At 34.2% G+C, this 15148-nt stretch overlaps 2 protein-coding genes across 4 annotated transcripts; one reads left to right on the top strand and one right to left on the bottom strand.

Annotated features, from left to right (window-relative positions):
• Positions 1-397: 397 nt before the first annotated feature.
• LOC111403980 (HVA22-like protein i) lies at positions 398-3582 on the top strand. Of its 3 annotated transcripts, none has more exons than XM_023032678.1 (8): positions 398-515; positions 635-709; positions 809-869; positions 1022-1120; positions 2370-2426; positions 2520-2583; positions 2675-2887; positions 3260-3352. In XM_023032678.1, exons 3-8 carry the CDS (start codon positions 838-840, stop codon positions 3263-3265), a joined length of 471 nt encoding a protein of 156 aa, XP_022888446.1. In that variant the 5' UTR covers positions 398-515; positions 635-709; positions 809-837; the 3' UTR covers positions 3266-3352. The 3 variants fall into 3 exon arrangements, with proteins under 3 accessions (XP_022888446.1, XP_022888444.1, XP_022888445.1); XM_023032676.1 differs by having other exon boundaries at positions 403-515; positions 3255-3582; XM_023032677.1 differs by lacking the exon at positions 635-709 and having other exon boundaries at positions 404-515; positions 3255-3582.
• Positions 3583-3594: 12 nt separating this feature from the next.
• Positions 3595-4345, bottom strand: LOC111403981. The gene has a single exon (XM_023032679.1). The coding sequence runs from the start codon at positions 4241-4243 to the stop codon at positions 3692-3694; it is 552 nt and encodes a 183-aa protein (XP_022888447.1). The 5' UTR covers positions 4244-4345; the 3' UTR covers positions 3595-3691.
• Positions 4346-15148: the final 10803 nt, after the last annotated feature.

Raw genomic sequence — 15148 nt, 5'->3', positions numbered from 1 at the left:
TTAACTTGCTTTAATTTTGAAAAAAAAAAAAAAAAAAAAAAAAAAATTCACATTCCAACAACCCTTTCTTTGCCTCTGCTTACATGCCGTGCATGTGTATTCGTGAGGAAAATGAGTGAGAGTGAAACGAGGTTATGGATGAGTATCGTGAAATAAAATTTTGACTAAGCCTTGTCATTCAAAAATCGAAATCAGCACATTTCCCTACACTTGTGTCATCCCCCTTTAATTCAAAATTCTAGTTAAGGAAAAAAATAACCTCTAGTCACGTGGCTTCCCATAACTCCCCCCCCCCCCCCCCCCCCCCCCCCCCTTTCTTTTTTTTTTTTTTTTTTTTTTTTTTTTTTTACTTTATTCAACTCCTAATCGCTGCCAATATAAATACAAACACTCACGCACGTTCGTCATAAATTCTTATACACAACTCCTTCCATTTCTCCCATCTCAAGTTTCTCGAGTTTTATTTCATTTCCCAAAATATCCCAGAATTCAAAGATCCTTCCTTCTGCATTAAGGTAATTATAATAAACTTAAATTCCTCTTAATGCCTCTATTAAACCATTATTTTCTTGGTTTTCTTGATTGTAATTTGTATTTCTTTGTGTGCGTGTGCGTGTTTTCATCTGAAACGCAGCTTCTTGAATCCATCAAATGGTTGCCTCTTCAGCCGTTTGATCTTTCAAGAAGCAGATCAGTTCATTAATTACAGGTTGATTTCAAATCCCTGTATTTTTCCTAGAATTTATTGTGTGTTTGTAGGATTATTATCGATATTTCAATTAATAATTGGGCGGTAATTATTTTTCAGATTGCTTTCCGGCCCGGAAACCGTTAAAGATGATCGGAGAATTTGTTACCAGAAGTTTAGTGTAAGTCATATAGTTAATCTTTGGTGTTTGGCAGACTGATTCTTTTTGTTTTTATCTTTTACTTTTGGAACTTTTCTTTTGAATGAGATTTTTTTTTTTTTAAATAGATTTTGACTGAGTAAATAGTTGAATTTTATTCTTGGATTGAATAGGTTGGTTCTTGGATACGCTTATCCGGCTTTTCAATGTTTCAAAAGTTTAGAAAAGAATAGAGTTGATATTCGAGAACTCAGGTTTTGGTGCCAATATTGGTAAGTATTTTCGAATTTTCGTTTCCAATTATATTTCTCTTCTTTCGAATTTTCGTTTTCCAATTATATTTCTAAATGAAAAAATGAAGTTGACAATTGTGGGCTCCACAATTATTGGCCTTTTTTAGAATTAATAATTAATAATTTTAAGAAACTTTGAACCAATAAAGGCTCTCAAATGGCGTTTCTTCAAAGCGAAGGGTAAGCATATTTTTTTAGGCCAAATATGAAAAGTAAGTACTAAATTACAACATATAATGGACGAATCGATTGATTATAGTTAATAAAATTATAACTTTTATTTTATATATTAATAAATTATCTATTAGACACGACACACTAATTAATTGATAAATTATTTAATTAATATGACTTTCCATGAAATGATCACTAATTAATAAATATTTCGCCTTGCTATTAATTAAGTTATGTTATGCATATGATTATACATAGTAAAATGGACAGGCACCCCTCCAATAGGTGGTCCCATGCCATGTGACGACCTTGTCCCTATCTCCAAGTCGGGATAGGGAGCAGAGTTGTAATAAAATAGGGTAATATGACAAGACTATTAGTAGTTTGTATTTAATTAAGGTTTTTTTTCTTTTTAAACCGAAGGAGCCTACGTGGGTAGCAAAAATCATTAATTAATCACTTAAATTATTACTTTTTACACGATAATGACTCATTTCTGTAGTTGTTTATTTCTTTATATTTTTGTGAAAAGAATTGACCTGGAGACTATTGGGATTGGATTCAAAGACTGAATCTTAGTCAACAAAAATATTTTGCTTTTTTTTCTTTTTTTTTTTTTTTTTTGGTTGTTTATTAGCAACAAACTGATAAATTTTACTTTTGTATATTACAAGTTGTGACCAATAAACTTACAAGTAAGTCAAATAATGGTTAAATTAATATCAATTATACTTTTAAACACCAAAAACGTAAAATCTATTTTAGCTTGCCTCAATTATTTCGAGTATCTTTAGTATGTTGAACTACTATATAAAGCTAAATACGATTATATGAAAGATGAATGTAAAATATTTATCTCTAGCCTTATCATAAATTGTTTGATACTTACAGTAAAATTTACAATTCTGCATGAAATTTTTATAATATGAAAGTCCCTAAAAGGCTGGAGATCGATTGTACAAGAATTACTAATCGAATAAAAATTAAGTAGAGAAATCTTAGGTGCTAATAAATTTAAAGAGACTCTTACTGAATTTTATTTGTATCTTTTCAGGATTATTGTTGCAGTGCTGACAATTCTCGAGAGAATTGGTGACGCATTTGTTTCATGGTATATTCAATGATTTTAGATATTTTATTTGGCAATTTTTTTTTTTTTTTTTTGGGGTCATATTTTCTAAATTCTTTCTCCTTCCTTACATAGGCTGCCAATGTACGGTGAGATGAAGCTGGCACTCTTCATCTACTTATGGTATCCAAAAACAATGGTACAGATCTCTCCTTTTTCTTTTCTTCTTTTCAAAATGTGCAAAAGAAGTTCTCTTATTTCTAATTTCTTTGAATATTTGCCAAATCCAGGGAACAGGCTTCGTCTACGACACCCTATTGCGACCTTATGTGACAAAGCATGAGATAGATATAGATCGGAGTTTGATCGAATTTAGGGACAGAGCATGGAATTTAGCCATCTACTATTGGCAGAACTGCACTGAATTGGGCTCGGAAAAAATTCTCCAATTTCTTCAATTCGTGGGTTCGCAATCTGCCAGGATGACGCATTCCAATTCTGAGGTACAATCCGATTCATCATCGCTCTGAATTTTGTATTGTGTAAAGTGTATCCTTATCCAATAATCTAAGCAATCTTTCACATCAAGTTAGTTGAGTTTCTTCCGCATGCACAACAATTGCTCAATTTGCACTCAATGAAAATGCCTAATCATAACCCTTTTCGAGAAGGAATTGAGTCTTTTGGTCCATTGCTTTAAATTCCATCATTATGGTAATACACTGCCATAAACTTTGAACAAAACGTGCATCACATTCACAGCTTGTGCTGTCACTTTTTCTAGTTACTACTAATTTCATTTCATATCATAGTGTCACAATTTATTTGATGTTGAAAATTCTAACCAATTCTTTCAATAATTTCGTGTAGAATAGAGATGATCGACGCTCTAATGCGAATCCTCAGTCGAGCACAATGTTTGGAATGTTCAAGAACAAGCGGCAGCCACCTAAATAAGAATCTATTCAAGTTCAGCTTAACAACCAAGCACAATCTATACGGGATGAGGACATTCTAGTTCCGGATACGGACAAATCCGGTGTCGACAAGCATTTAAATTCTCGGATCAAATTTAGACGCTCCAAAGGTAGTAATAATTAGCAAAATATTGTAAAAACAAAAATAAAAAAAAATTGTAAAATATATGAAATTGTAGGAACATTTTAAAGTTATTCATTTTATGCGCTTCATGTTTTTATTTTTCACCAAATTGAATCGAATTGCTGTTTGTAATATTCCAATTATGCCATTACATCATAATAACTGAAAAAATTTGAAAAATCCACAAAGCACGGTTCTTACTGTTGTTATCTGGAGCTCCGAATCTGGATAGTCCTAAGGATCCAATCAAGGGCCCGGGTAAGGACCCGGACAATTTGGCGACTCACAAAGTCAAAGAAGGCGGCTACACGCGGCCAGACAAGGTGCGGGAAGCCGTTTCCAGCGGAGTCAGGGGAGGTGGATATGGGTTGGAGATAAGCCCAAGCAGCTTGCTTCACGAGGCGATTGCGGATGCAGATATCGGACCCTAACTGAGCTTGATGAGACACGCTAGGCCTCGGGGAGTTGACTGCAACTGAGGGTAAAAGGTCTTTTAGTGAAGTATAGCTATGGGAGGCCGGCTTGATTGATAACAGCTCGAAGTCATCGGAAGGAAATGATGATGATGATGATGAAGATAAGGCGGAGGCGGAGTTCGTGGTAGTAGTGGTGGAGGAAGAGGTGGCGGAGTTGTGGCGGAGAAGAGAAAGTTTAGAGGGGATTACCTCAACTGCGGTCGAGATGGAGTTCCGGCGCCGGATAAGAGAGTGGTTTTCAGCCGCTGGCTGCGGCGGCGGTGTAGATTCGATGTCGTTCATGGCGGCTGGACTGCTAGACAGAGATTGAGATTTAAGAAGACAGGATTGCTTTGATTTTGCTAATTTATTTGGGGAATGTGAAATTGCAATGAGTTTTAAAAGTTATTTTAAATTTAGATATTTTTAATTAAAATTTTATTAAATTTTATTTAAATTCATTAAAATTTAAGTATCCCCAATTAAAATTTTAATGAAATCCTTTAAAATTTAAACATCCTCGATAATTAGTGAATTTATAAAGATTTTATTAATAGAAGGATTTTAAAAGATTTGGATGGATTTCAAGTTTAAAAATACATATAAGTAAATTTTTTGAAATTTCACTATATTTGATAAGATTTTTATGAAATTTGTAAGAATTTATTTAAATTCACCAAATTAATTAGAATTTATAATTATTTAAAATTTATTAAAATTTTAATTGAGAACAGCTAGTTAGTTTATTTCTTGAAGGTGTCGTTTAGATGGCGTATGAGATTTTTGTTTGTTTGGAGTGACGCAATTATTGGCGTACATTGTTACACTTTCTCCTGCTTATTGGTTAAATGAGATTTCAATAATGGAATTGAAATTGTTTATTACAAAATAAAACTTACCATGTAGTCTAGACTTTATATTTAATTATTTAAATTCTGCTAACATTATAATTATTGACCTCAGAATTTGGTAGGAAGAAGCCGTCCACTTGTGTGCAATAGCTGTTGGGAATTTACTTAAATATGTACAGCGAAATTAAATAAATTTTAATTTTCATTCAGGATTCAGCTTTGTATTTAGATAAGAATTTTGATAAGAAAAATACATTTTCTTGATTTTGCAAACTCCTTCGTGTTATTTCTTTCCAGCAGCTTGAATCTGCCGGCTACAGTTGTCCAATTGTCCAGCCTCCAATGAAATCCACACAGAGAATAGACTGCAACTGGTAGGGTTTCTCCTCTTGTGCCAACAAGAATAATAAAAACTTTATGGCCCTCAAACCCTAGCCATGTATTTATATAAACCCAAACGGGCTCGACCCGATCCAGTCCAATATTTAATTAATCCGTTTAATTAAACTCGGTCCTTAAATTAATTAATCCAATTAATTAATTCGAAAATATAAATAACAAATTCAATTAATTAATTTATTCAACGATTGTTAAATTAATCAATTGGCAATTTGCAATCTTCCAATTCTCTTTTGTGTGCGACTCATTAGGTTCCCGACCACGATATCTAACGACATGAAATATTATTTTGATCTAATCAAAACTGATAAATTAAACACCCTTTTAATTTATCACAAATTCACACTTGCCGTCCCGGATTGACATCTAGCAATGTATCAAGGCAACACATGTGACGGGAAATGTCACGTGGTATGACAAAATCAAAACTGTTAGTTCACCATGAAATTATAATCCCTTCGTCAATATGATCCGATCAACTACGAGATATGGAAATGTGTCAATCTCGATTATCGATCATATCTTTCATTCTACTATTAAGTCAATATGAGTCGAAAACTCCTTTTCGACTTATATGTATACCTTGGCCAAGAATTTCGTTATTGACTTAATTGAAGGAAATGCAGATCACAATCTCTTACTATCTAAGAGTGACGAATCCTCTATTGATCATTCACAACTTTCATATGGTTCTTAACATACTCGAACGATGTCGTATTAGCGGCCCTTGATAGAGCAACATCCAATATCGTCAAAATATGATTGTCCTCATACAAGGCACTATGATGACCTCAAGTTGTAGGACCAATTTCACTACCAAGCGTTAGAGATTAACTACTGACACTCAAATAGTTACCATATAGAATCTCTTAGCGGGTCTCCAATGTTTTGCTCTATAACAAAACATCCACGTGTTCATTTAAGTGTCACCACACTTTAGCTCGTGAGATCAGCTACTTACTTACTTCACAAGTAAGAAATGTCACACGTGATGGTCTAACTGTATTAACGATATCCGTATCTCGTTATTACTTACGACCACAGTTTATTCAAAATCCAATTATATGTAATTTGTATCTCACAATCACAATTCCTTGTAATTAACAAATCACTTAAACTTGGATCTTCGGATTCTATTATTTAATATTATTTATCACAAAATAAATTTAAATGAAATAATAAATCTCACCAAAATTAAATGCATTAAACATATTAAAAGCGTTTACAACCTAAATCGATTGGGTTTAGGGTATAACACTTACAAACTCCCACTTGCACTAGATCCAATCACTCATGTATCTAATATCATAAGCGTCCACATGACGATCATGTTTCTGTTGTGACAACGGCTTTATCAGTGGATCTGCAATATTGTCATCTGTGGGAACTCGCTCTATCGTTATGTCATTTCTTTGTATAATTTCCCTGATGAGATGATATCGCCTTAGCACATGTTTGGATTGTTGATGAGACCTCGGTTCCTTCGCTCGCGCGATGGCTCCATTGTTATTACAATACAAAGGTATAGGATCAACAATGCTAGGAACGACTCCAAGTTCATTAATGAACTTCTTGATCCAGACAGCTTCCTTCGCTGCTTCAGAAGCAGCAATGTACTCGGATTCTGTTGTTGAATCGCGGTTGTCTCCTGTTTGAAACTTTTCCAACTAACCGCTCCATTATTGAGAGTAAACATATATCCTGATTGAGACTTGCTATCATCTTTGTCAGTTTGAAAGCTAGCATCAGTATACCCATGAATTTTCAGTTTATTTCCTCCATAGATCAAGAACACATCTTTAGTCCTTCTCAAGTACTTAAAAATGTTCTTAATCGCTATCCAGTGTTTTTCACCAGGGTTTGCTTGAAACCTGCTCGTAACACTTAGAGCATATGAAATATATATGAAACATCTGGTCTTATACATAGCATTGCATACATGATAGATCCTATCGTCGAAGTATAAGGAATCATATCCATGCGACTCCTTTCATCATATGTTTTAGGACACATATCTTTTGAGAGGTAAATCCCATGCGACATGGGACATAAACCTCTTTTAAACTCTTCCATATTAAATCTTTTCAATATTTTATCTATGTACGAAGATTGGGATAAGCCTAGTAATCATTTAGATCTATCTCTATAGATCTTGATTCCCAAGATATACGCTACTTCTCCCATATATTTCATGGAGAAATTCTTTGACAACCATAATTTTACCAATTGAAGCATTGGGACTTCGTTTCCCATTAATAATATGTCATCGACATATAATATTAGGAATACGACCGCGCTCCCACTTGTCTTCTTGTAAACACACGATTCATCTTCATTTTTGATAAAATCAAATTTTTTGATTGTTCATCAAAACAAAGATTTCAGCTCCTAGAGGCTTGCTTTAATCCATAAATGGATCGATTTAGCTTACATACTTTGTTGACCCCTTTGGATTCAAAACCTTCAGACTGTGTCATGTACACCCCCTTTTGTAAGTTTCCATTAAGGAAAGCAGTTTTAACATTCATTTGTCATATCTCATAATCATGGTATGCAACTATTGCAAGCAAAATTCGAATGGACTTTAGCATGGCTACAGGTGAAAAAGTTTTATCAAAGTCAACACCTTGTCTTTGTGTGTAACCCTTCGCTACTAGCCTTGCTTTGTACGTATGGACGTTTCCATCCACATTGACCTTTTTCTTGTAAACCCATTTACAACCTATCGGTTTTATCCCATCTGGAAGGTCAACCAAGATCCAAACCTTGTTCTCAGACATTGAGTTCATTTCGGATTTCATGGCTTCTTGCCATCTCTTCGAGTCAACACTTGACTTTGCTTCTGCGTAATTTGTAGGCTCATCATCCTCGACTAATAATACTTGATTAGTAATCGTGAATTCGTACCTTCTGGGAGGTCGAATGATCCTACTTGATTTACGTTGAGCTGGAGTGTCCTCAGGGTTCTCTACATTCTGATCAAGAGTCTGTCTGTCAATAGGTGTAGGATCAGACTCATGTTCATCTAATTGGTCAACAGTATTTGTGGATTCTTGAACTTCTTCAAGTTCCAGTTTGCTCTCACTACCCTCTCTTAGAATAAACTCTTTCTCTAGGAATATGGCATACCTTGAGATGAGCACCTTCTTCTCAATGGGATTATAAAACTGATATCCAATTGTCTCTTTTGGATATCCCACAAATATGCATTTGTCAGATTTAGCCTCAAACTTATCTGATTCATTTCGCTTTACATAAGTGTCACAGCCCCAAACTTTTATATGATATAAGTTTGGTCTTTTTCCTCTCCATAGCTCGTATGGAGTTTTGTCGACTGATTTAGATGGGACACGATTAAGTGTGTAGCACGCAGCAATTAGTGCATGACTCCAAAATGATTTTGGGATGTTTGCATGGCTCATCATAGATCGCACCATGTCTAACAAAATGCGATTCCTCCGTTTAGATACACCATTATGTTGCGGTATATATGGCGGAGTCCACTGCGAGAGAATCCCATTCTCTTTAAGATAATCTAAAAATTCTCCCTTTAAATATTCTCCACCTCGATTTGATCTCCTCAACGTGAGTATATTTTTACCAGTTTGTTTCTCTACTTCAAGTTTGAATTTTTTGAACTTTTCAAGTGTTTCATGCTTGAATTTCATCAGATACACATAAATATATCTAGAATGATCATCAGTGAATGTGACAAAGTAAGAGAAACCACCTCTGGTAATTGTTGACATGGGTCCACGTACATCAATATGTATTAGTCCCAGCAGTTCTGTGGTTCTTTCTCCTTTTCCAGTAAAAGGGACCTAGGTCATTTTGCCTAACAGGCACGACTCGCATTTGTCAAATGATTCAAAATCAGTTGACCCCAAGTATTCATCTTTATATAATTTGGAAATGCGTTTGTCGTTAATATGACCCAATCTGCAATGCCAGAGGTATGTATTATTTAGATGATCACTTTTATGCCTTTTATTTTCTATATTCATAATATACGACTCAATATCAAGAATATAAATTCTATTTTGCAACACACCACAACCATAAAAGATCTCATCTTTATAAAACGAACAACGATTGTTCTTAACATTAATTGAAAAACCATTCATGTCCAAACACGAAATAGAAATAATGTTTTTAGTAATAGCGGGAACAAAATAGCAATTTTCTAATTCTAATACTAAGTCCGAAGGTAATGGTAAGAAGTATGTCCCTACAGCTAATGCAGCAACTCTTGCTCCATTTCCCACGCGCAGGTCAACTTCTCTTTTCTGCAGTGGTCTACTTCTCTTTAGTCCCTGCATATTTATACAAATATGAAATCCACATCCGATATCTACTACCCAAGAAGTTAATGAAGTAGACATATTAACCTCGATAACAAAAATACCTGAAGTAGAAGTTTCAGAAGACTTCTTTCCCTTCAAGCTAGCAAGGTAAGCCTTGCAGTTCCTCTTCCAATGACCTTTCACTCCATAGTGATAGCATGAGTCATCAGATTTGGTATTGTCCTTGCCTGCTTTGACTGCTTTGTTATTGCCCTTAACCTTTTTGGATGTTTTCTTAAAACTTCCTTTGATTTTCCTCTTAGTGCTCTCGGAGGAATGAATAGCTAAGACATGCCCAATGCTCGCCTTGACGTTGGGCTCCACAGTTTTAAACATATTAAGCAACTCAGGGAGTGTGTATTTGATCTTATTCATATTAAAGTTCATAATGAACTGTGAATAACTATTTGACAGAGATTGCAGAAGCAAGTCAATACTTAGTTCATGATCCATGATAAAATCCAGTGAACCCAATTTTTCAATGAAACCAATCATCTTCAGCACATGAGCACTGACTAAAGATCCCTCTGCCATTTTGCACCGGTATAGTTGTTTAGAGGTCTCATACCTCTCCACACGTGATTGTTCATCATACAACTCCTTGAGATGAAAAATCATAGTGTAAGAATCAATATCCTCATGTTGCTTCTGCAACTCAGATGACATAGCTGCAAGCATCACACATGTTGCAGTGTTATCGTCATCACTGTGTTTGTTGTAAGCAGCCACCTCTTCCTAAGTGGAATTTTCAGTAGGCACCACTGGAAAGGGTTGCTCAAGGACATATCCAATTTTCTTATGCTTGAGAACGATTTTCAAATTATGGTGTCAATCGAGAAAATTTGGTCTGGTCAATTTGTTGGCATCCAGTATGCCTCTCAAATTCATATGATTACTCATGATTCAAAAAAACTGTAAATGACGAAAAACATAAAATTAATATGTAGTATAATGCATATGCATAAATTCAATATGGACTTTAATTAAATGTGCTCCCAGTGTTTAAAATAAAGTCATGACCCTCATACATAAATTATTTGAATTCACATTTGATTCCCAGTGGGTTAGGATCCCATTCGTTGTATCAAGATCTTGAGTGTACTCAACAAATCCTAATAAAACATTGGGGTAGATATTATTATCAATTGTATCTTCATACAACTCCCAGATCATTAAGCTGACAACTCTTTTGTCTTCACACATCTTATGTGTTAGCTTAACATGCCTCTAAAACTTATCTCCTTGAGTGTACTCGACAAAAGATAAATCTTAGTTAAGTCAAACCCATTATTCAGAAATATCAAATATTTCATAGTGTCAAACATATCCCTAATAGACCAGCCTTGAGTGTACTCAATAAGCTAAGGTCGATTTAGGATTCTCGTTTTTCACTATAATGATAGAAGGCAAATAAATATATATATTTAAACATACATCTACTGTGCGAATAAATATATATATAAGTAATAGTATGGATGATTATGGACTTGTTCTATCTAATTTTTTCGAGCCAAAAGGGAAAACTAGTTGGTCAATTTCTAAGGGGTACAACATTGGATCAATACCAATACATCATCTCCATGGTGTCCACCTCTTCTTGCGCCTCCAATTAGTCAAACTGTAACATGTGTCCTATATTAGTTGGCACGCAGGCCTAAAAGAAATCAGACTCGCAGGCCCATAATAACAACAATAATAATGGACTCACAGGTCCAAATATAAGAAAGAGTTTACAGGCCCAAAACAACAACAATAACAACATACTCGCAGGTCCAAAACAATGAAGGCCTCGCAGCCCCATAAAACAAAAGGAAGTAAATGTTTTCTATGTATAATATCTAATATTATATGCAATGTCTCATAAATCTAGCAATTATAGTCATCAAAACTAATTCAAAAATTTTGGGATCGGGATAATTAAATAATTAATTAATTATATTAATTAATTAACTTAATTGACAGGCCTATTTAATTAAAATCAAATTTTAACTAAATCCCGAATTAGAGTCCAACTCTAATTCCATAACTATTGGGCGAAGTGATTTAATCAAAATCGAATTTTAATTAATTATTAAATTAGAGTCACACTCTAAATTTTAATTTACATTGGGAAGTGGTACTAATTGAAATCAAATTTTAATTAATATAATATTAGAGTCCAACTCTAATAAAATTGAATTAATGTTTTAATTTAGGACAAAAATTCCAAACAAAATAAAATTCAATTAAGGGTCAAAATTAAATATTTAAGTTAAAATCTAATTTTAACAAAAATATAAAAGTCGTCAAATTTTAAATAAATTTTAATTTTAGGTCAAAATTAGGGTATGGGTCAAACCCAATTAAAAACTCATTTTAAAACAATTCAAAATTCAAAATCAAAACCATTTTGACAATTTACAAATTTGACTCAAGTTGGAAATTAACAACAGACCCTTCCAAATTAAAAATTTGCAAAATAGGTCCTTCCCTTTTAAAATTGTAAATTGACCTCATTTTTGTAATTGCAACAGGGGCCCCTAATTGCATTATTTGCAACAGAGGCCCCCGTCTCCACCACCAAACCCTAAAAAAATAAAAAAATAAAAATTTTTCTTTTCTTTTTCTCCAATGGCGACGCCCCCAATTGGAGTCTACCAGCAGCGCATTGCGCTACAGCAGCGGCACCACTGTGCTGCTGGGCCTGCCACTCGCACGCGCAGGCGGTGCTCTGCCCTCCTCGACCCCAATTTTTTTTTTTCGAGAACAGATTCTGAAAAAATTAAAACTATATTTACTAGATTTAGGGATGAACATGATTAAACCAACATTTAATTTAATCAAGATGTAAAACAGTTCCTAACAAATACAAAATTGGCTCTGATACCACTGTTGAAAATTTACTTAAACATGCATAGCAAAATTCAACAAATTTTAATTCCCATTCAGGATTCAACTTTGTATTTAGATAAGAACTGTGATAAGAAAAATACATTTTCTTGATTTTGCAAACTCATTCGCGTTATTCCTTTCCAGCAGCTTGAATTTACCTCCCATAGCTGTCCAATTGTCCACCTTTCAATGAAATCCACACAGAGAATAGACTGTAACTGCTAGGGTTTCTCCTCTTGTGCCAACAAGAATAATGAAAACCTTATGGACCTCAAACCTTAGCCATGTATTTATATAAACCCAAACGGGCTCGGCCCGGTTCGGTCCAATGTTTAATTAATCCATTTAATTAAACCCGGTTCGTGAATTAATTAATCCAATTAATTAATTCGGGAATATAAATAACAAATCCAATTGATTAATTTATCCAATGATTGTTAAATTAATCAATTGACAATTTGCAATCTTCCAATTCTCTACGTGAAATATTATTTTGATCTAATCAAAACTGATAAATTAAACACCCTTTTAATTTATCACAAATTCACACTCGCCGTCCCAGATTGACATCTAGCAATGTATCAAAGCAACACATATGACGAAAAATGTCAAGTGGTATGACAAAACCAAAATTGTTCGTTCACCATGAAATTATAATCCCTTCGTCAATATGATCCAATCAACTACGAGATATGGAAATGTTTCGATCTCGATTATCGATCATATCTTTCATTCTACTATTAAGTCAATATGAGTCGAAAACTCCTTTTCGACTTATATGTATACCTTGGCCAAGAATTTCGTTATTGACTTAATTGAAGGAAATGCAGATCACAATCTCTTCCTATCTAAGAATGACGAATCCTCTATTAATCATTCACAACCTTCATGTGGTTCTTGACACACCCGAACGATATCGTATTAGCTGCCCTTGGTAGAGCAACATCCAACGTCATCAAAGTATAACTGTCCTCATACAAGGCACTATGATGACCTCAAGTTGTAGGACCAATTTCACTACCGAGCGTTAGAGATTAACCACTGATACTCAGATAGTTATCCATGTAAAATCTCTTAGCGGGTCTCCAATGTTTTGTTCTATAACAAAACATTCACGTGTTCATTTAAGTGTCACCACACTTTAACTCGTGAGATCAGCTACTTACTTACTTCACAAGTAAGAAATGTTACACGTGACGATCTAACTGTATTAACGATATCCGTATCTTGTTATTACTTACGACCACGGTTTATTTAAGATCCAATTATATGTAATTTGTATCTCACAATCACAACTCCTTGTGATTAACAAATCACTTCAACTTGGATCTTCGGATTCTATTATTTAATATTATTTATCACAAAATAAATTTATATAAAATAATAGATCTCGCCAAAATTAAATGCATTAAACATATTAAAAGCGTTTACAACCTAAATCGATTGGATTTAGGGCATAACACTTACAATAACACCATGTAGATACTGATGGCAATGGCTCGAATCGTGATGAGCTGAGCTCCTGGCTCGTTACTTGAGGGACGAGCTCGTCGATCTCCAACTTTTTTTTTAATTTAAATAGATAAAAACAAAATAAAATTATACAAACCTTCATCATTTATCCGGGCTTAGGATATGCTACTTAAATTTTGAGTATGCAGAGTTAAAAATTGTACACGCATGACTTGAAGGTTGTAACGTGTACATTTTTTTAAATAAAATTAAAAACAGTCTTATAATATAACAAATTCTGATTAATATGTTTAAAATTGCATTAAATATCACTTATGACTCACCTAACAACATGTAATTTTGACAAATGTGGGCTGTGGCATATGATAAATTGGAAATTGAAAAATGTATTAGATATTGATCCATTTGAATCTATGTGGCATACGAGAAATTGGAATAATAAGGAAATTGTATTGGTGTGAAGCAGAAGAATTGAAGAACCAATAATTTGAAGATGAAAATGGGTGAGCCTTGTGGGATTATTTATAGGCAAATGTTTTGAGGAAAAAAATTGTGGCTGAATTTCGGCCACTGTAGCACTGGCTCGTGGCTCGTAGAGAAGCTTGCCCATTTGGCGAACCGAGCCGGCTCGGTTCAGCTCGTCAAACAGGGCGTCACACTCGGGCAATGGGACATCTTAACAATACTTTCACATATTTAATAAACTATTCAAATCACTTTCTAGTTTAATTGATAACTTAGGTATTAGTATAGAAAATTCAAAACTTGTTGCTATTCGATTACGGTTGTTATTAATTTGAACTCATCGAAAATTTAGTCATCGTGGGTTTAACATTCTATACACTACTATATTATTTGCTCATGATCCCGTCCACTTGCGGGTTTTCAAAGGGTCACGTATCACTAATAATTTGGATAAATCAAAACCTTATCAACTAATAATTTGACTTCTTAGATTGCTACTTACTTCTGTACTTGGATCTTGATAAGGTCCTCTAACACCCCCTATAAATTATTGGATAGAGGACAAGCCCTAAAAAAGGTAAAACGTGATGCAATTTGTTCTTTTGTACAAATATCTGCCAACTGATCTTGAGTAGAGATAAACTTCACCAATAGATCTTGAATCATGACCTTTTCTCTGATGAAGCGATAATCGATTTCGTCATGCTTAGTTCTTGCATGGAATATTGGATTGGATGCTAAGGCAATTGCACCTATGTTATCACACCACATAGTGGGTGCATTGGAAAGAGCTATCCCTATTTCTT

This window comes from Olea europaea, chromosome 11 (assembly GCF_002742605.1).
Source record: "Olea europaea var. sylvestris chromosome 11, O_europaea_v1, whole genome shotgun sequence".
Taxonomy (NCBI): Eukaryota; Viridiplantae; Streptophyta; class Magnoliopsida; order Lamiales; family Oleaceae; genus Olea; species Olea europaea.
The sequence above is the reverse complement of the archived record's forward strand: the minus strand, read 5'-3'. Positions and strand labels throughout refer to the sequence as shown.